Source organism: Aplidium turbinatum, chromosome 5, assembly GCF_918807975.1.
Source record: "Aplidium turbinatum chromosome 5, kaAplTurb1.1, whole genome shotgun sequence".
Classification (NCBI taxonomy): Eukaryota; Metazoa; Chordata; class Ascidiacea; order Aplousobranchia; family Polyclinidae; genus Aplidium; species Aplidium turbinatum.
Window position 1 is genome coordinate 12,121,123 of NC_137476.1, and position 23,159 is coordinate 12,144,281.

Consider the following 23,159-nt stretch of genomic DNA (forward strand, 5'->3'; position numbering starts at 1 on the left):
AAACTGAAACATATGCTAATGGGCTAGTTAGAAAATAGTGGGAGGGGTTAGTTGGAAAACGTTTTGCTAACAGTATGACTATGTAGCATGATACGAGTATATCGTCGTGGTATGATAATAAGTAGTATAAGCTCCAATGTACTTGTTTTAAGCGGACATGCTGGTAAAATTTTAACTTGAATAACTTGGAAAAAGCAAAATATATGACATCACAAGTTTTAACAACGCTTTTATTAAAAAAGACGGTGATTAGGTATTACAGTGATTAGGTATAGAATTCATTGCATTTTGATTTTAAAGCAAGTAAACATATTTGCTTACAACCCCATGCAAATGTTTGTTGATAAAAGAGTATCCAGTTCATTAGTGGGCAGTGAACTGACGTTTTTCAACTAACCCCACGTATGGGGTTTGTTGAAAAATCAATTGTATGTTTGTTTATTTTAAATTTTCATTAAAAGCTGAATTGATTCAATACTTATTTTTGATTGTATGATAGAGGACACCATAGATGATAATTTAAGCCGCTTCAAGTTGTCAGGTTATGTACCAATTGTTTTAAATTTTACTTAAAAAAAAACACTTTCCGACTAGCCCCACTCTCTTCTACATAAATAGCAAGTCATTAGCTGCAAAGTTTCATTCCAACCACTTGTCTAACTGTAAAAGCTTTGCTACAGTAACAATTTTAAATGAGGAAGGCTTTACTGCCGGATCCTTTGCTTTATGCAACGAGTGGCACCGCAAGGAGGGGTGCCGGGTGGGGTAAACTTAATATCGTGTATTTTGGGTTTTGTTGGACTTGGCTTCTTCACATAGCTTATTCTTCTACTTTCCCCTCAAATTAGGTTTGCTAAAACAACAATTTATATTTGGCTACCATATTGCAACAAGATGAAATCTTAACCATAGGCTGCTATGTTTTAACCCCATGGCATTTTGCATTCATGCAAGCACGTACGATTTTAACGATTCCACCAAAACGCAAACCACAACAGCTCTCGATATAGGTTTGCGATCAAACCTAAGGTGACTTTGAAAGCACATAAATGCAATTAAAAATAAATGTAATAAAACATACAATTAAAACCAAACAACAGATTGTTTATGTTCAATCTTCGTGGCAATCTTCCAGTTGTCCGATTGCGCTTTTTAATTTGGCAGCATTGATTTCAGACAGCTGAACATGGAAAACAAATTGTGCGTGCTGGTGAGCAATTAAAAGCATGAAGGATTTGCACCTTGTTGCAATCGATATTACCCAATAAACATTAATATTGCGTTGATTTAACGCTTGGTGATATTGAATCGTGAATTCTGTTTATAAAATAAATGTTTCGTGTTTAACCAGCATGGAGAAGACATGAAATGATTGGTCAAAATTGGTGGCTGTTGCAAGCAGATTTAAGATTAACCTCAAAACAGCAAATAAGTCGTTTTTGCGTTGCATTGTAGATTTCACTTACTACGAAGTTCAAGCCATCTGTTGAAGCTCCACAGCTGTCAACAGACGTTGGAGTAGAAATATAAAAAGAGAAGTTTCTTTGCTGGATAGAATAAGCATAAGAGAGGGAAATTTTTCGAAACAACTATACGTACTTTACGGTCTTACAATGGGCTAAAAAACAGGGCGGAAAGTGCCTCTGGGAATCTAAGTTCGGTTCCAAGTCGGGTCATACCAACATTTTTTTACAATGGCCCAGATTTTGCTGTTTCTTGCCCGGAGCAGACCAGACCAAAATTACAGTAAGGTTACCGCGTCACTACTATAAAAGTAATCCGGTGCCGTATTTGGCACTCTTTCGAATTTCATCGAAATGAAAAGCTTAAAATCTCAGCATTTCAAAGAAAATTGTTTTTGTAATAAAGAGTGACTAAAAGCAGTGATTTATGATGTCCAGTGCTTCGACCTGCATAGTATGTGGATCTCATAGACCCTGATATGAAGACACTGCACTGGTTGCATCAATTGGGAGATATTGCCTGATTTGCTGCCTCATAAGCAAGAAGATTAAGAGCAATACAATAACGACAGAACGCGCGTCTGTTCACGTTCAAAATTGCATTCACGTTCAAAATTGTAGTTCACGCATTCGCACTGGTTTCAGGGAAACTCAATCATGAAACAATTAACGTAACGTGACAAGCAATCTTGTGTGGACTACCTGCACCAAGGATATTGCAACTATTAACATGAGTCAGCATTTCATCTTCAGGATAGCACCGCATAGGATTGCATCCGCGCAGTTTGTGTCCTACTGAATATCATTTGTTTTACCACAAAGACAATCTAAACAATACGATTTGGCTTAAATAGAAAGGCTACCCAATCTAGCACAAAATCCTACACGTAAAATATGACCTGTCTAAAGTAAACGTAAAGAAAAATTTCAAGCGGAGTGACTTTGCTCGTTTTCATGATCTACATTAGCCTATCAAAACAATGTCGATAAACAGATACATTTTTGCAACGGGGATACAGTTGATGTAGCAGTTTGTGGCTGTCAAAGAGCAGTTTCAAAGGTATTGAGGTTTGCAAAATTGAGCTGCACAAGAAAAAAGAACATAATAACTATGATAATACAAAGCATTTCATGGAAGACAAATGCTGTATTTCTAGCTGCCCCTTAGCTACAAGACAAGTTACTGCCATTAAAAAAAAATACATTAAAAACTGGTTGATTTCTAAGAATTAACCTTAGAAGCTAAATATCACAAAAATATCACTAAAAACATAAAGGTTCCATATTAGTTACTGAGCCTCGGGGAGTGAGACAATAAAGCTCTCATTACACTCGGCCTTCGGCACGAACGACAGCCGTTCCTTTCTCTCGTCCACCTTTCCTTCAGCAACTACGCTCACCTAATTCATGAAAGTCAGCGCCTTATCCGCTGCGTCATCCCACCAAAGATCTCTAACCTCTGAAGCTTTGAATCAAAACAGCCAACAATAAAATTATTCAAAAGTTAGAAATTTAAGAAGTGTTTTACACTAAAGCATCGATTCTGGTCTATCATAGCTGTGTAGTTGTACAATAAACAAGTTTAAAAAACTTACTCTTCCTTCAAGTCGGGAGATGACAACGTATTATCATCGTCGGTAACAAAATTTAGCTTCTCATGATGATCTGAAACGTTTGAAAATCAATCAATGGCACACAGCGCAAAATGGAACTAGACACGAGAAGAATACATCTATGTAGAGTTGTAGACATATACGTCATTATACAAGTTATTCTGTGATGTGTTGGTATTTCGCAATTCCATTCAACAGCGATGTTTCCAATCCAACAAAACTAGTCATATGTTTAAGCAGCCTGTGTTGAGCAATGAGCATGTCCATCACAAATTCGCATGCACGAATGCACGTAATGCACATGAACACAGGATTGTCAAACACAACACAATTGAAAGTGAAGTGTCTGTTGACGGTATAATTTGGTGGTTCAGTTCTAACATAGAATAACATCCTTCAGGGTAAGTTGTGCCATTTAAAATGACAAAAACACAAGTTGAAAACTAGAAAATTACATCGCATAACATTCCGTTAACGTATTTTCGACAACCTATCAATTTATCATAGCCTGGACTTTCGCAATAAACCTAAACATGCGTGATTTGAGCGGAATTGCATCACTTTGTGCGGCACATAAACAAGTTGAAATGTAGGGCATTACCGCTTTGTGTGCAACACGTCGAACTCGTTCCGATATCAGTAGTTACATCACCACACGTCATCACTACGTCATTCGTAGGTACATCGGCAGGATCGTCGTTTTCAATGCTCACTTTCTTTGCTAAAGCAGATAATCCTGAATTTGAACTGGAAAAATATTTTAAATTAGTAGAATGAAATAGACACAGTACAGTGGTGCAAAAACGGTCACTGCCACTAGAAGCTATTAAACTGTAAAACCCTACTCGCTGAGTAAAACGAAAACCAGTGGCAATTTTCTTATTCTTGCAAAGAAAACAATCGATTCTTATCTTGTATATTCATCAAATCGTATTATCAATAATGTGATTAACGAAGAATGATAAATGGAACATGAAGAATGTCCTTATGATGAAAGAAGATTAACCGGTTGGATCTCTTTCCATACAGCAACATATGTACAATGTAACGAACCATTGAGCTATGCCAAGGATTAGCAACCTTTTTTAACAAAAGAGCCATTTTGCTAGATACATCTTTCAGCAGATATGTCCAGTAAAGAGCGGCAGGACTTAATATACGTATTTCGTGGCAGGTATTTCTGCAAATACAGATGAAAACACAGTTTCTCTGCTACCTTATAAGAAACGATTAATTATTATATAATCTCCGTCTGTGAACGGCTTTCTACGCTTAACAATCTCTTGACCTGCCACAAAACTAGCAGCATTGGTTTGGCATGGGGCTTTTACCCCCTTATTAAAAGCTTCCTTATTCTTCTATGCTTTTTGCATTAGTTTGAATGCTGCTTATTTCGGCCCACCTCCTATGAGGCACTTTGCAGCAAATGCCCTATATGCCCTTCAGAAAATCTTTATGTCCGTCAATTTTTTTTTGTTTTCGTATTTTTTCTTGACATTTGCATACAGGACAGGTATGCCAACATCATTGACATTGAATGCAAAGTTATCTGTTCATGTTAACTTAAATCCTCTGTTTTCGTCTTAAACCTTTCTCGTTTTGATTTGCATGGTTACTGATAGAAAAGATATGCTGTTCGCGCTAAAAGCAATAAACTGACCACTGACCAGTAAAAACTTGAATAAGAAAACTGCAAAAATCTATTATTTTGTGACAGACAGTATTACTCAATGAGGTCTCATTGTTGTGCCATCTTGTAGAACTATTAAACATTGCTTTGATACTGTTTTTTTGCAAATTTAAATTTCAAGTTTAATCAAATCTAACGGGAGGAACTTCAGAGGAGCTAAAAAGCCACATGCGGCTCCGGAGCAGCAGGTTGCCGACCCCTGAGCTATGCAATATCAGAAAATTACATTTACAATTTATAAAATAAATACGACACATGATTTAAAAATATGAAAATAAATCACAAAAATGACCACGGTATAAAAAAGTTGCCATTTCGAAAGGCTTTAGTCTTTAAAAAGAAAACTTTCTTAAAACTTCAAAATCAATGACAGGAAATACAAAGCATGGAGGCGTATGCAACATAGGAAGTGAAGTAACGAAAGCCAAACGACTGATCGGGTGAAACGTGCGCTGACTTCAACTGCTGCTGGATTGTTTGCTACAAGAGCGCGTGCATGTAAACAAAGCTAGGCAATCTTTCAATTTCCACAAATGGCAGTCACGACTCACGAAGGCCCGCTCCTTACAAAGGTGCACAGCCATGTAGCTCATGTCACTAAAAGCATACGTCATAAAGAAGCAATCTTACATAGCTGTGCTCTCTAATTTCAAAATTTCCTGTTTTAATTACGACTAAGTGCTGTTTAAAAATGTGTGACCCTATATCATGCGATTGAGAGTAATAGATACATGTCAATGTTACACATATTCAACTGTTGAGATAATGTTACAATATATGTCGATATAAATATAAAAAAATTATATTAGTAAACAACTCAACTACTTTGCTGCAGTCAACTCTCACCCACGGCTTTGCAAACGTCTTGTTCCTTTATACATAGTTGCGGAGTCAATGTCTTTGATTTTGTGCATAACTTCGTAAGCTTTGTAGCCATTTTCAATGGTGAGAGGGTCACATTGATCGGGGTCGAACATCACAGACGAGAGGGTGACCAGAAAGGTACCTCGAACAAAATCCTGCAGCGTCTAACAGATTAGCGCTGACACACATCATGGCTTGCTCTTTTACATGTAAAATGGTAAGCCTAGGATCTTGGGTAACCGCCAAAAATGTCGCCAAGTTAAAGCAAAGATTTCGTAGAGTAATGTGAAGATTAAAGCGAAAAATAGTAGTTACCAAAACATGGCAGGGGCTTAAAAAATGTAGAAGCGACAAAACGCTAAACTTCACTCTTTTGTCAATCCACAAAGTTTCCAATCATTAAAGTTTTACAAAAAAAAATGTTCCTTTGATTTTTTAAACACGAAAAAGTATATAAGTGAAAAAGCAACCCTATCAGTTTTTACGTTAAATCAACAAAATACCTTGATGAATCACCGAGCACGCAGAAATATAAAGTAACTGCTACAATAGGCTACCTGTGACGTAGTAACCAAGTGCGCTTTCGTTTTTATGAACTTTTCTTCAAACGTTGCCAAGTGAATTGATTCGTGCGATGACATCCTGTTGAATTGCGCCGAAGTCTTTACCAGATTTCTTCCTTCTGAAGCAATACGTGCACGAACCGGTAATTTCCAGTTTAAAAAAGAGCTTGAATTTTAGGAATAAAGACTTTATGAAAAGGGCTGAGAATAGTGTTGATTGTCACAGAAACAAAGACTTGTCCTTGCACGTCAGTTATAAAGATTGAATTTCATGAAGCTATTAAAATACAGTATATCATACAGTACCTGCATATCAGCCAAGCGACAAAAACCAACTTTTATCTGCAAGACTAACTGCATTCCCGCAGTAGAAGTAACGTTGCCAATTGCGCAAACAACATAAAAGTTCAAGACATCAACAGCTTTTCCTACCAGCCAGAGACAATGCAGTGAACCAGGCGACTCGTTAAAGGAGCAGAGATGTGTGTAAGTTAAACTACTATATGTGCAGGCTACTATTTTTCACACAAAAGCAATACATTTTTGGTGGTTTTCTCATAAGCTACAGTATGATAAAATAACATTGAGGACTCAACAACTTAGCAAGTACTTTACATAATCAGGTTGTATTCAGCAACTTACAACTTAAAAAGTTATAAATATTCACTAGCAATAGCAAAGCTGAAATGCAACGATGAACATTACACCTAAGTTTCCAAATACATTAGAAAGTCACTTTCCTCGCTAGTTGAGAGAAGAACTGCCCACGGAAGGAGATTTTAGGCCTTGCAAGCGACTTATAAACAAAGTATTCAATACGAACAACATACCGTGGGAACCGAAAAATTGTGTTGAAGCCAGCAAGTTGGACACCACCGAACCACCTTCCAATATGCCATTGCAATTTACGGATGGTGGAAACTGTTCAAAAGTTAATTACAAGCCGTTCAGTTGTGTGACAAGTGTAAGTAGGCCTACGCATATTTCAGAGCTAACAAAGTAGAACTCAACTTGCCACCTTGCAGTTCAGCAAATGATGAAAATCAAAATACTTTTCAAAATTCAAGCGACAATTGTAAAGGTCTTAATTATTTCAACAGTCAACTGTACGCCTAATACAACGTGGTTCCTTAAGAAAGCAAATAAATTCAGTATTCAATTCCTTATTACTTAGTTTCTATTTCAAACAATTGTACATGAACAGCTAAGCCTGAAACAGGCATGGTACAAGAAAACACTAAAGAAAAATGACAGAACTGATAACTCAGCAGTAGTTTTTATAACCTTAATTTCTGTACATACGAGAATACGACATCTATCGAATGAAAGAATACGGTGTTACATAAATGCAAGAAATCAAAACAAAATATTATGTTATACCCTAGGCCTAGATGCTTTATTATGAAGGAAGTAGTGTGAACAACTTCAACCCACTTACTTGATTGAGGCTTTCCTTTGTGGCCTGCATACATTGATCAGGAGCTGAGACCATAGCCAAGTCGTGGAACTATTTGTGAAAAGTAACCACAGATATTAGAGCAGGTCAAAATGTTAAAGCGAGGGAAACGTTTGAAAATAAACAATAAATATGGTGCAAGAAGTTAATGTATATATATGTGGTTTACAAATAGTTTTATATATCATTGAATCTCTTGCAATTCACGGTCATTTATTGCACATTTAACTCCTAAGTACGACGTGGATTTAATCCAGTCACAAGCCACTTTGCATGGAACAAAACGTACCATAAAGATACAAAGAAAATAATAAAACTTTTGTCAATATTTTAAAACCGTTTGCAAATTGTTCTATCCCGCGCATAATTGGTAATGGTCTTCACTTGAAACACGTCAGGTCAATATCACTGAATAGCATCATATTGCTACTCCTCTGCTGTTGGTCAAGCAATATCCTGTGAGGAAATCAAAAACAACAAAAGCAAAGAATCACTGCAGACACACTTATCCGAAACTAAAGATCATTGGGCAGCCTGGGCTCGCACAGCACAGGCTTCAAAAATTATTTATGACAGACTAACCAGCACCAATAGCGAATGTTAACCAACGGAGACTTTTAATTAGGTTATTAAGGTAGCAAAGAAAAATATTGACATAAACACCTTCTTGGCGTTGGGAGTCGCTTCTGTAAGAGGAGACATGGAAGGAGAAAGAGGAGCTAAGAAAGAGAATTCGTCACCAATGAGATCATTTGAAATTGGACTTGAATTGATTGGGGAGTTACATTCCGAATTATTCCTCTCTACTTTTGGAAGGAAAAGAATCTATAAACATTATTTGTTATTTAAAGATCATTAATTCATCAATTAAAGAAAATACAAATACACACACTCTTAATTTAGTAATCTCATAGCATGCCTTTTAAGTGCAGTCACTTAGGCGTAAGCCAAATAGACGTTCTCAATGTGTCCCTGTGCGATAAGTAAAGTACATATTATTGAGTGCTTGGTGGTTGTGACAGAACAGTATATATTAATAATAAACAGGTGACGATCACACACAACAGGTAAGTCCAATAGCAACGCAACAGCATGAAACGCTCTTAAGAAAGGCACAATGTCCAACAATTGTGATAAAAACTGCAGAAACAAATCTATTCGCTCATATAACATACTGGTATTGGTAATAGCTATACATTACAAAAAATGGTAACATTTTCCTTATTAAAGTAATTTGCGTTCTTCTGGTGACTATGTACTAGGTTACCTCCTGACGTTAAAGATGATAACTAGCTTTATGTATTTCCGACGTTTCGTCAGTCAGCACGACTGACTTTGTCAAGGTGGCTAAAACAGGTTAACACAACCTGTTCAGCAACGATGGCACAACACAAAAAAAACGTCGGAAATGTCGAAAACAAAGGAAATGTCGGAAATACATAAAGCTAGCTATCATCTTTAACATCAGGAGGTAACCTAGTAAATAGTCACCAGAAGAACGCAAATTACTTTAATTATGAAATGCCTGGTGAACAGTCTCTCTCTGTTTTTATTTTCCTCATTGATTTAACGTTACTCAGACGGGGATTGTAAAAGGAAACTGCGTCAGGAGCCGATGAGATATGAAAAGCAACTAGGTCTATGTAAATCAGTGGCATATGCAGGATTTTCTTTACATTTTTATCGCATGGAATGCAGGGATTCTATAAAATCAATAGGTTTGTTCAAAAACAAAGAAAGAGGAAACATCAATGGCTTTAGCTAACAATGCCGGTTTCCAAACACAAAATCGCTATGTTATTGTGATAGACCTTGTCTATGAATTGCCAATACATTAGTACATTCATATGAGTTTGTTTCTCCAGTTTTCATTACAATTGATAGATATTTAGCTTTCTAAAGAATGTTCCATGTAGTTATTATGCTTACTTGAATATCACCAGTTAGAATAATACGCCATACTGTCACAACCACCATGCATCCAATAAAATGCACTTTACTGAGAATAGTGTCTAACCCTAAATAATCATGCGATAAAGTGTGCCAATCCTTAATTTTCCCGACAACACAGTAGGCCGTATAGCTGACATGCGCCCAGGAGACTGTCCTTCAATGTCATGTAAGGTACTCACTAATTCAATATTTTTATCACTCAAAATAGTTCATACTTCAGACACAAAGTTACAAACTCATGGATGATTTATTAATGGCCTTCTATATTTTCAGTTGTTTTTACTGGTCATTTCTCTGTGCCATTTGAAAAATTGGCAGAATTACATAATTTTAAAAATATCATAGGTAACAGCTGCATCTCATAGCAATGACTAATATTACATTAACAAGCTTCTAATACTTGTAAAACATGATTGTTGTTGGCCAATTCATTATACAGTAGACCTCCCCAATCCCCGGACTTTTTTTTGTTTTCATCTATATTGTGACTTTTCTACATGGGTTTTCAATGCTGATTTCAAAAATATGCATAAAATTTTTTTTCGATCAACATCTGGGAAGTTATTCGCTGTTGCTTAGTAACAACTTTTCATAAAAATTACAAAAATCTCCTTTAAAACCCCTTTACTTTTAACCTAGTATCCTGATATTAGGGGTGGGCAAATTCAAGTCGATTTTTCAGGACCCATTTTTTCTAATGCCATTTGGGCTGGTAAATGTGAATCCGTTGATTTTTTGCTCTATGACGTCATAATAGGTTGGTTCAGTGGCCATTTTCAAAATGGCGGCCAAAAATGGCTATTTTGCTCTCAGGACATACGAGTGAGACGAATATACCTGTGCAATATGTCTAAACATATGTTTTGAGGGTCAAAAATTACAATAAAAGCACTTTTAGCTACCTGGCATGACACCTTCTTGTATTATTCTGCAGAAAAGATCATTTTTAGGTTATTATTTGTGTATTTATTACGCCAATGATCGTTTGAGCTTCTTGTTATATGCAACCATGTTACCAGGAAGATTGAGAAGGCACTTTCAAACTGCATGGAAGTTCACGGATATTCGTTTTTGTACTTTTAGTTCGTGGCTGTTGTCAACTTCCGCAAACTTCGTTCACTGAACTTCACACATGAAGCGAAAATAGCGCGCGAACTTCCGTCAGCTCAAGAAAACTTTCATCCCGATTTTTTGTTTTGCTGGGTCCAGGTTCTTGCGATTGAGGAAAGGAAGAGAGAACAGCGAGAACTGGATAATCTAGAGAGCATAGAAGCAATGAACTGTGCAGTCGATACAGACAAGGATGTCAGCTACGAGGCTTCTGAACCATCGACATCCCAAATAACATTTCCCAACAGAAAGCTTCGTTGGTCAAAAGAGTCAGCTGAGAAACAAACCGTAACATCAGAAGAAATAAAGTTCCCGTCAGCGAAGGTGTGGACTGGACGAAAATCTTTCAATGAGACAGTCATACATTGCTTGGTCCGGGGTTTCTCAGAAACGGCCGCATCGCCCAATGAAATATGCAAACTAATCGTCAACGTAGCTAATATGATATTTGGTCAACAATGGCGAACCGAGAACGAGGAAAACTGCAATGCCGGGAACAAATATGATGATGGAATGCATAGCGATGACAATAATGATGATGAACCTGACCAAACAGTACGTGATCTGACTTACGTACTCCCAAGTCGACGTACGATATCGCGTTATCTCGAAGATGCATCGCATTTGAATCTCGAGTAAGTCGCGCGACAGCTGCTGCATAAAGATGATAAAGTTATCACTACAGGCCTCGATGACACACAGAAAGCTGCCGGTCACCGTCATTACGATGTTCAAACAGATCGCATTACAATCGTTGGAAATGCTGGTGATAAAAGGTCATTTACTACTGGTTACGTGGAAAATTTGAGTCATTCCGGTGAAGACGGAGCGAAAGCGTACAGTTTCAAATTGAAAACCTTAGCTGTCCTCGCGAACTGCACTGTGGAGGATATCAAGAGTCAAATTGACTTTTGGATGTCTAACCGGGCGGCTGGATTGTAATGTTTTACTGGACAAACTGGACATAGACACCTACAAGCGATTAAAATATTGTGCTCACATAATACTGTGTGTTGACCACGGCATAGATAAAGTGTACAAAAATGCTGAGCAGAAAATTGGATTGCAAAATCTCTTACCACTAACTGTTGGTGAGAAAGTCTTCGGCTCCCATGGCACATCAGTTCATACCTTAGGACTCACAGCACTCGCTAAGTTGTTTTCGCCAAGTCATGCGTCTCACAGTGTTTCGCTTTACAATGACTATACACAGTGGATGGAAGATACTAATATTGATCACCGAGGATTCAGAGGATTTGTATCTAACCGATTTGGGCGTATTGCAGATTTAGCGCGGTTGTATTTGCAACATTGTGTGCACATAGATGCGTTCTTTAACTAAGTGGTAGACATCAACAGCAATAAGTTGGTGCTTGCAGTTGCCGCATACGTTCAGAATGAATGGTTCACGCGATGCTCAGAAATCTACACCAAAATGGGAAATGTAATCATATTCCCTCTGATGCAATTTTTGGGCATTGATGAGACTGACAACAAGGTGCGGCATGACGACAGAAATTGGAATGGAGTGAAGGTTTTTTTTTTATCAAAAATTGAATGTGATGAAAGAAGTGATGGAGGCCAAGCGAAAAGGCGAACCAAGTGGTCTGGATAAGTTGGAAGCTGCAGTGATGGGGGAAGTTATTGATTCTGTGGAGAGGCAACGTTCGGCAGTCGAATTCCTGTGGCAAGATGTAAACCTGGGCGTAAATAGAGAAGCACTGAAGCAGGCACCACTGACAAATTTGGGCTGCGAGTCACAGTTTGCAAAATTTGACAATCGTATAAGAGTTACAGGTGGGAGTACGTCTGTTGGGCTACTACACCCTCGCGGAAAAATGTGGTTTTCACAAATGGCTTACTGGTGGACTCTAGCTTTGAACAAAAATCTGTATTGGAAAAGAAAGCACGCTGGAAATGGGCAAGATGCTCAGAAGAAGTCAACAGCGTGAAAAAACTGGAATCGGACTTTCTGACTACTGTCGAGGCAACAAAAAAATTTTCACTGATTAAAAAAGCAGATCTAAAGAACAAGAAGACACTGAAGACCTTACGTCAGATCGACTTGTGCAAGTTGCATGGCGGTCCAGTTATAGGTACATTGCTTGATTTATTGGAATGTTTGAGTGGAAAACAACTTTTAGCCGAAGTTAGCCATCTTCGACTAACTATAGCACCCGAAATTCGACAAATGAGACGAGTTAAGGCGGCTGACGGACGATACCGGGTTGAAAAATTTGGTGCAGAAGAACTGAAGTCCTTCATTAAAAATGTACTAAAGCCAGTATCCAACATTACGACGACTGTGGACTCTCTTTTGAGCAGAATTATGTGAACTGGCATGTGTAATTATCCGGAAATGATTGTCAATGAGATATTCATGTGATTATTTTCTGTTAGATGGTGAAACACACCAAAAAATTTTAATTTTTCATGTAAAAAGCGTTTTTTTTCGTACTTTCAGATGATATCGCCACAGCAATGCAGTGAATCGCAAAAGTGAGTTAATTTTAGGAATCTACGCCCCAAGCAACCTATATTTAGACATATTACATGACTTATATGATCAAATCTTCATCTGATTGATGGAAAATATCAATTTTTCAGCGGCCATTTTGAAAATTGCCGCTGAACCAACCTAAAATGACGTCATTGACAAAAGAACTCATCGGATTCTTATTCAAAGAGAAAAATGGCCATAAAAAAATTGGGTCCTGGAAATACTATTATCAAAATGCCATTATTTGCCCACCCCTACTGATATCTAGATTATCTGAAAGCATTTCTTCTGCTGAAGAATTTAAAAAAAAATATTAAAATTGGACAATCGGTACCAGATTTATGACCGTTTAAGTACCCAGATTATGCAGTCACGCATGACTGATTTTTGTTAATTTATTGCCAAATGATACTAGAAAAATGGTGAAAGTTGCTGTCAAGGGGTTTTTGGGGATAAGGAGTTCAAAAAATATATTAAAAAGTGTCTCGGAGCAACAGGAAACAATTTATTAAAAAGTGATACAAACAGTCATGCATGAATGATTTTGTCGTAGTCGCTTCATTCCTACAATGAGATGTATTCCTTAGGCACCACAAACGTTAAATGCCTGGAGTCATATACAGTATAACGTGGAGCCGATCATCTCAATGTAGCTAATATCTGGGTATCCATTGCACTTGATGTTAGAATACACGCTTCATTGCTCGGAAAGAGCTCTGATCAAGTGCAAGATGGTCACAGTCCGCCACAATTTCAATAGCATCTCTCACCCAGCATAATGTAGTCTATGTATCTAAATCATGTGGCAAAAAATGGATTAAGTCAGCTGAACTTAACGATAATCTTCTGTAATGCATTTCAGGTTTCACTATTGATCAGTTAGCATTTTCTACTTGTATCTTGTATGATTATATAACGTATTGTATACACTTCTGCTGTCTGATATTCCGTGTGTATTCATGTATCCATCATGGAGCTGAGGAAGAGTAAAATAAACAATGGTGGTTTGCTTGGTAATTTGCAGCCTTTAAAACATTTTAAGGAAGGACAATTTAGACCAACTACTGGAGATGTTCTTCAGAAATACATATATCATCTTCAATTAAATCCTCGTAACCACCAGAGTGGGAAGCTCGCAGCTTGGGATACAGCAGTATGTCCAGCAAAAGTATGGCAGCCTGCTTGCATTCCACTGATGACAAAACAAAATATCCAAAACAAAATTATTCGTTTGGTTGATGAATACAAGAAATACAAACATGACAAAAAGGTATCTGCTGCCTTAATTAAATTTCGAGAAACTCTGACAACAAGATTTATGATATCTGCTAAGAATGTCGAAAATCTTATTAACAAAAACAAAACATTGCTACCAGAAGATAAGGCAGAAGATATACAGTTTCTTAAATTACTTGAAACAAACCAACCAGCATCTCTTGGACCTCTTGATAAAAAGAGGTTGAAATGCTTCAAGAATTATGCATTGAAGAATCGAATAAAGGTAATAAAGTATGATGTATGTTTATTCCCAGAATGCTTAACAACCCAATGATTTTTAAAGTAACATACCTATTAATTTTTGATACGGATGCATAAACAAGACGTTTTTTACAGATAAATGCAGATTCTCAGTCATCTACCTCAGGACTTAATTTCCTCTCTTCGTCATTTTCACAATAAATTAAGTCGAATCTGCACTGAGAATCTGCATTTATCTGTAAAAAATGTCTTGTTTATGCATCCGTATCAAAAATTAATAGGTAAGTTACTTTAAAAATCATTAGGCTGTTAAGCATACTGGGAATAAACATACATCATACTTTATTACCTTTATTCGATTCTTCAATGCATAATTCTTGAAGCGTTTCAACCTCTTTCTATCAAGGGGTCCAAGAGATGCTGGTTGGTTTGTTTCAAGTAATTTAAGAAACTGTATATCTTCTGCCTTATCTTCTGGTAGCAATGTTTTGTTTTTGTTAATAAGATTTTCGGCATTCTTAGCAGATATCCTAAATCGTGTTGTCAGTGTTTCTCGAAATTTAATTAAGGCAGCAGATTCCTTTTTGTCATGTTTGTATTTCTTGTATTCATCAACCAAACGAATAATTTTGTTTTGGATATTTTGTTTTGTCATCAGTGGAATGCAAGCAGGCTGCCATACTTTTACTGGACATACTGCTGGATCTCAAGCTGCGAGCTTCCCACTCTGGTGGTTACGAGGATTTAATTGAAGATGATATATGTATTTCTGAAGAACATCTCCAGTAGTTGGTCTAAATTGTCCTTCCTTAAAATGTTTTAAAGGCTGCAAATTACCAAGCAAACCACCATTGTTTATTTTACTCTTCCTCAGCTCCATGATGGATACATGAATACACACGGAATATTAGACAGTAGAAGTGTATACAATACGCTATATTAATCATACAAGATACAAGTAGAAAATGCTAACTGATCAATAGTGAAACCTGAAATGCATTACAGAAGATTATCGTTAAGTTCAGCTGACTTAATCCATTTTTTGCCACATGATTTAGATACATAGACTACATTATGCTGGGTGAGAGATGCTATTGAAATTGTGGCGGACTGTGACCATCTTGCACTTGATCAGAGCTCTTTCCGAGCAATGAAGCGTGTATTCTAACATCAAGTGCAATGGATACCCAGATATTAGCTACATTGAGATGATCGGCTCCACGTTATACTGTATATGACTCCAGGCATTTAACGTTTGTGGTGCCTAAGGAATACATCTCATTGTAGGAATGAAGCGACTGCGACAAAATCATTCATGCATGACTGTTCGTATCAATTTTTTAATAACTTTTTTTCTGTTGCTCTGAGACACTTTTTAATATATTTTTTGAACTCCTTACCCCCAAAAACCCCTTGACAGCAACTTTCACCATTTTTCTAGTATATCATTTGGCAATAAATTAACAAAAATCAGTCATGCGTGACTGCATAATCTGGGTACTTAAACAGTCATAACTCTGGTACCGATTGTCCAATTTTAATAATTTTTTTTTTTAATTCTTCAGCAGAAGAAATGCTTTCCGATAATCTAGATATCAGGATACCAGGTTAAAAGTAAAGGGGTTTTAAAGGAGATTTTTGTAATTTTATGAAAAGTTGTTGCTAAGCAACAGCAAATAACTTCCCAGACGTGGATCGAAAAAAAATTTTATGAATATTTTTGAAATCAGCATTGAAAACCCATGCAGAAAAGTCACAATATAGATGAAAACAAAAAAAGGTCCGGGGATTGGGGAGGTCTATTATACAGTATAACTTACTGTAACTACTGAACCAAAAAACTCGCCCATTCGATTACAGTCAACAATATATATACACATTTTATCACTATGTAGGCCTACAAATTCTTTAAAAAAATTTTCATCACTAAAGTGAAAACCAATAATTTGCTTCTTGAGATGCAATAAAAAAACAATAGCCTATGCACAAGTGGATTTTGGGTGCCTCATCGGGCTGCAAATGTGTGCTTAGAAACAAACTACTGACCATGTCGTTCTTGGATGTCACATTTTACAAGGCACCAAATGGAATGCATGGCATTGCAGGATTGATCGAAGCTACACTAACTTGGCTGTCCATCACCTGCCATGAAATTAGAACAAACCTGTCTCACAGGAAAGAATAAAAAACAGTGTTTCCTTACCTGGCCAGGATATATGTATGTTGATGGCAGTCTGTTCAGCTTCATTAAAGCAGATGTAGTGGTACTGCAAGTCACAGCAATGCTTCGTAAGGTATCTTGACTATTCACCTGAAAATGCAAAAAAAACTAAAAAGTACACAGTGGTCATGGTAATTTTTAAAATTCTAAAGTAGAAATTTGTGCTATCTATCCAAGTATGTCACTGTACAGTGTACACTATACATACAAACGTAAGTTTTCATGTTTCATTTTCCACTTTCAAGCACTTTTGTTATAGGCACTGCCACTTATCTAAACTTAAACTTTATACAGAACCTCATACAACATTATAATCTACTACTACTAGCTATTCATGACTAAATGTCTATAAAGAATAGTTAGATTGATTACCCTTACACTTGTGATGGTTATAACATGAACATCATGTCAAAGTAATACAAATTATGAATTGTGCTGTTTCATAAAAATAACTACCTGGAAATATTGAAACAAATTTAAACTTTTTTCTGAAAGATTAAAAGTAACTACACCAACCTTTTCATACAAACAGCATTAATTAAACAAGTTTGTTTAAACTGACATGAACTGAACAAAAACTAAAAATGATGCTTTTCATTTTTATATATTGATGGTAGTTACATAATAAATAGTTGTTTCTTTGGGTTGATTTGAAAGCTTCCTTAGTTTGGAGTCTTGCAAAATTTGGTTGTCAGAAGATATCATTTCAAATTCCTGCAAGGGTGGTTGATTACATTCAAAATATTTTACAAATACTTTTGAAATCAGCAAACAAATGCAAGTTTTTTTTTCTTTTTAACAAGAAAGCAGCTATTGCGCATCTTGTACAAAGATTGAACGATAAAATAACTCAATACAGTTGATGATAAAATGTTTTACATAAGCCATGGTAACTAGGCCTATACAAATTAGGCTAGCCTAATTAACCTGTTGAAGCCATTTCTAAAATAAAATTTTGAGAACTTTAAAAGCAGTATAGCCCAACTGAAACATTGAAAGCCATAATGCAAATATTATTTTTTAAGGTTTGTACGTAGAGGGTCTTTGAATTTGAGTTCAATGTACACAAAAGTTTAAAAGCTTTATTTTAACATTGTTTCATTGGAGCTGGTGAGCAAGTGTCAGCCCTAATCAAAATGCCATGATGTCATAGATTGGAATTAACTAAAAATATAGGGCAAAGTAGCTGTTTAATCTTTGCTTTACTATTTTCTAACCCCAACCGAAACCCTCATCTAACCCAAAAGGTTAGGGTGAGAAAATAACGAAGTAAAAGGAAACTAGTACAGGCGTAAATAGCTTTCGCTTGACTGAATACTGTTCAGTGTTGACATACTTTACCCGACATGCCTTGGTCGATTCCAATCTTTGATGAATTATCACATCATACCATTTATAACCAGGGCAGAGACTTGTACACCAGCTCTGTTCCATCCATCTATTGTATTGACAAGCGATCTAAGATAAATCACAAATTGGTGTCAAATTATTAAAACAAAGTCAATGTAGACATTGTATCCATTCATAAAATTGTTTGTTTTATATTTTTTTCATTGATGCCAATGACTCTATCCAAATTGTGCTCAACAATAATAAAATTCATAGCCAACAGCGTCGGACTCCATGAAGTAATAAAATCTAAAAAAAGATAATATGATAAAACATCAAAACAAAATGAATTAATGTAAACAATAGGAACAAAGGTGGTGAAAAAAAGCAATGAAGGCATACTAGTACAGTGCCAACAGCCCTAATATACATTTAGGCTTTTGTACTAACGTTAGTAACGTACATAGGATATTGCAAACAAAACCTCAAACAATGAAAATGCTTTGCCCTGAGATAGTCTGTAGATACATTTTGTATTGCTTTTTAATTGGAATGGTAGCAAATTTTGCTATTATCAAATTGGATATACATGACACTTGTTTTCCATTCTTTAAAATTTTAGTTTAGATCATTTTCAAACTTAGTTTAGTATGAAAAATTCACTTATCTAATGTTGGGAATTGGTAGGCCTATAAATTGATGTATTGAAAAGGGTTCATACCTTAAGACTGGTTTTAAGCAAAGCTATGTAGTAAAAAAACTTATTCATTCTGTGGACCATAAATACAAAAAGTAACTTGTATGTTGATATGCTGATTGATACAAAGTTGTTGCAAGCTCAATTAGAAAATTTTTTATTGCTAGTCTGAGATAAATTTTATCTCATTTCCAAAAATAAAATAAAGGCTACGCTACTTTTTCTGGTATGCTACTGCTACTTTTTCTTTTAAGGAAAGTTATTTCACAACTATATGTGATAAGCCCTGGCTAATTGACCAAGCCCACAGCTATGTAGCAAAGAAAAATACAACTGGCAACTCCAAAAATTAAAAAGTTTGTTATTAAGCATCTGCACTCAAGCAAGTTAAAAATCAACCAAGCATGAATTATAAAAAATATCGAGCCAGAAAGGAACTTTTGTCAGGAATGAAACTGAATTAAATATATTTATCAACGACGCAAGTTAGAGAAACACATTTCTTTGCAAAGTAACAACTATTGTTGTCATTACTCGTTAGTTCAATTATACAGCAATCTTAGCTACTCTGACAAGAAGTCAACAAAATTACTGTAGCTACAGTGTATTTTGCAACAAGTCTAATGCCACACTGTTTGGTTTTTGTTTTTTTTTCAATCAATGTTTTATTTGTCAGTAACAGGAACATAGGTACATGTTTGAAATATGCAATATACACAATACAAAAGTTACACAAGTTCCCATACCGACAGGGAGACAACGAGACGACCATACGGTCTACTTGTCAATTGCCACCCTACGGAAATTACGATTTTGCCATTTAAAGTAAGCTTACAAGAGAAAAAATAAAACGTTGAAACGTTCCCGCGCTTCAACAACAACATACGCAGAAAAAAAACAAAAAAAACAAAAACAAAACATATTGATGACAAAAACAAAACATATTGATGATATTGGTTGGTTGGTTTTAAATCTTTATCCTCGGACTGACATAGTCTTGATAGGTTATTTCTGGTAGTTTCACATACTTGTAGAGGCTTTTGACGCAGGGCCGGTTACCGAGATGGCAAGAGTGAAGTTTCCGATGATTGAAGTGTTGTTGCCGGGGAATTATTAAATCTATTTTAGGTGCCGCTGCATTGAGAGCTGTCCTTAGAATGCGTTGCTCAAGCGCACACCCCGAAAGTCGAACCAGCGCCGCTTGATCTTAAAGATTCTTTGTTTATGAAGTCACGCACTAACCAACTGAGCTATCGGGGCGGACTTTGCAGGAAAGGCCATATAGAGTGAAGTAACATCAGTGGCGTAGCCAGCACAAAATTTGGTGGGATAAATGAATATTACCGCACATGTCAGTGAGCCCAGCAGCGATCTCGAAATTGAGGGAAAATGGGAGGCTTCCCAAAAAAATGTTGAAAAAAACCCTAAAATTGCGAATTTTGAGAGTATTTTAATCAATAGTAGGCTATATCCAGAAATGGCATGATCTTAAAGATGACTTTTATTTTGGTGATCTTGATCTAAGATCACTTTTTTTACGTGATCTTGATGTTGAAGAACAATAAAATCAATATCATTTCATTTCAAAGTTTACTTCGTAGATAGAGGTATTTTTTAGAACTCGTACTGAACAAAGTAATTAGTGGCAATTACCGGTGTAACGGTCCAGGACTCCAGGATTTACTGCGGTCTGAAAGTTACCGTAACTTCTGGACCGCGTATACACGGTCTGGAAGTTACTGCCAGTCCAGAAGTTACTGCCAGTCGGCAGCAGTGGCCGAGTGGTTAGCGCGTTGGGCTCGCAGTCGAGAGCCTGCATGTTCGACTCCAGCCACCCGCACTTACTGTTGTTTCTCTGGGCAAGAAACTTTACGATAATTGCCTCTACCCTGTGATCATAGTTAATAAATATACCTAGTTCGCCAGCTTCCGTTGTTTTAAACTCGGCACGTACGCCCTCTGTCGGTGGTTAATACGTTTTGCTGACTCAGCATAAACCACTAGAGAAAACGTTTAGAAAATTGGCGAATTGAATGGTTGCAGTGTTTGTTAGGTGAGTTTGGGTTGCTGAATGGGGTTTTAATAACGCTAGAAAGAAGAAAATGTGTTACAGAAGTGCTAAACGTTCCTTTTAGGCCTTCACTGTGTAATTTCAATTAAAATATAAATATGCACGTTTTCCTCAGAACATACCGTAGCTCAGAATGCTTGCAGCACCAAGTTGATCCATATAGACAAAAAGCATGCAGAAAGGCACTGGTAGCATGACTAGGCCAACAAGTAGCATGACTAGCATGGTAGCATGACTAGGCCACCTACAGTATGTTTTGGTCTTCTGCTGAAAAAGCCAAAATTCAATTCCTTAGTAATTTGAAAACTCACATCATCTTTTAACTACTTGTTGGCCTAGTCATGCTACCAGTGCCTTTCTGCGTGCTTTCTGTCTATATGGATCAACTTGGTGCTGCAAGCATTCTGAGCTACGGTATGCTCTGAGGAAAACGTGCATATGGAGTATTATATTTTAATTGAAATTACACAGTGAAGGCCTAAAAGGAACGTTTAGCACTTCTGTAACACATTTTCTTCTTTCTAGCGTTATTCCCCCCCATTCAGCAGCCCAAACTCACCTAACAAACACCGCAACCATTCAATTCGCCAATTTTCTAAAGGTTTTCTCTAGTGGTTTATGCTGAGTCAGCAAAACGTATTAACCACCGACAGAGGGCGTACGTGCCGAGTTTAAACGGCAAGATTCGTATTCAGTTGGCGAACTAGGTATATTTATTAACTATGCTGTGATCGAATTCGAGTAATGGGTAGTACCAAATTTAAGTCATAAGTAGAGTAGACAACCGGAAACAGACATTGCCGTCGGCTGCAGCGTGGGTCAGGTGTACGTCGGAAGGCGTTCACCGATGGATAGCGCTCAAGTCCGCTTTCCCGCAATGCAGGATAAAGATATGAAAAAACAAAAAAACAATGTTACTAAAACAAGGTTGCCAGATTTGACACTTGCAGCAGATTTGTATAAATGATTTTAACATTAGAAACATGCTGAAGACTTATCCACCATTGCATCTTGAAAACTTGAAAGCAAGCCTTGCGAGGGACATCTCCGGTGGACGGGGATTGGCGTCGGGTATAAAGTCACGGAAAGTGATTTTTCCACTCCGTGTTCCACATATTGTGGTTCGTTCAGTGTTCCGCACTTAAACCAAGTTCTTCTGCGTTCTTAAGTAGTTTTTGTGCGGCAGATACAAAGAGGCGTCTTGATTTCAGCCGCTGCTTTATAGGTGGTGGTCGCTTGAATGTTGCATGGAGTGGAGGGGGGTCCAGAGCGAGGCAAACTAGAGAAATCGTGGCTCCTTTACGACGTAGCTCAGCAGGTTGGATGCCTGCTAGGATGGGTAGGTAGTCCGTCGGAGTGGGACTCAGGCATCCAGTCACAGTACGCAGAGCATCGTTGATGGCGGTATCAATGTGGTGGGTGTGAGAACTACGCACCTGACTGGTGCGCAGTACTCAGCGGTGGAATGAACAAGGGTTAGGGTAGCTGTACAAAGAGTTTTGGCACCAGCTCCCCAGCCGAAACCCGCCAATCGTCTCAAAAGTGCGACGCGTGTAGATAGTTTTTTGCACAGTGACTCCTGTCGGCAGTACGTGAGTGACCTGTCCAGGGTTATGCTAAGATAAGTAGGTTGGGAACAGTAGGGCAGACGTTCTACATCAATGTTGATGTTTATCTCACGCTGTGCCTCCCTGCTGTTAAGGTGGAAGACCGCCGACACTGTAGTAGTAAGTAAATGTAAGATACAAGCTGTAAAGGTAGTGACGCTAAGTAGTGACGCTAGTTGCCACAAACACATTTGATTTTATAATTTCTCCGTGTGCCACAAGCACATTTGATTTTATGTCAGAATTCAAAACTTAAATTCTATTCTCACTGAACTTAGGTCACGCTTCCCCACAAATGGCACTCTCATAGAAATTAGCTTACCACATTCGTATTTCTGAAGCGATATAATTGTGTAACCGGGTTCGATTCAAAATTCTCACGATAAGATACTGATAAAAAGGCGCCATATTATGAAATAAGCGGGGAATTGAAAAATGCTCATAACATATTATAAAACAGAGATTTTATATGGAGGCGAGCAGAACAAAGCTTGTGTTCTATAAAGAGTGAGCAGATTAAATTTTTTTACTCTGATGTTTGTA

At 37.1% G+C, this 23,159-nt stretch overlaps 1 protein-coding gene across 1 annotated transcript in view; it reads right to left on the reverse strand.

Moving 5' to 3' along the window:
* Positions 1-17,429, reverse strand: part of LOC145770755 (oxidation resistance protein 1-like) — a 32,778-nt gene extending 15,349 nt beyond the window's left edge. Inside the window, exons 1-8 of the mRNA XM_082582462.1 lie at positions 16,895-17,429; positions 8,313-8,474; positions 7,632-7,700; positions 7,024-7,114; positions 6,188-6,312; positions 5,613-5,785; positions 3,678-3,823; positions 3,059-3,128 (exon numbers count right to left, since the gene is read on the reverse strand). Of these exons, the coding sequence (XP_082438588.1) occupies positions 3,059-3,128; positions 3,678-3,823; positions 5,613-5,785; positions 6,188-6,312; positions 7,024-7,114; positions 7,632-7,700; positions 8,313-8,474; positions 16,895-16,939 (881 nt within the window). The 5' untranslated portion in view covers positions 16,940-17,429. The remainder of the gene's footprint in view (positions 1-3,058; positions 3,129-3,677; positions 3,824-5,612; positions 5,786-6,187; positions 6,313-7,023; positions 7,115-7,631; positions 7,701-8,312; positions 8,475-16,894) is intronic.
* Between the last annotated feature and the right edge of the window lie 5,730 nt (positions 17,430-23,159).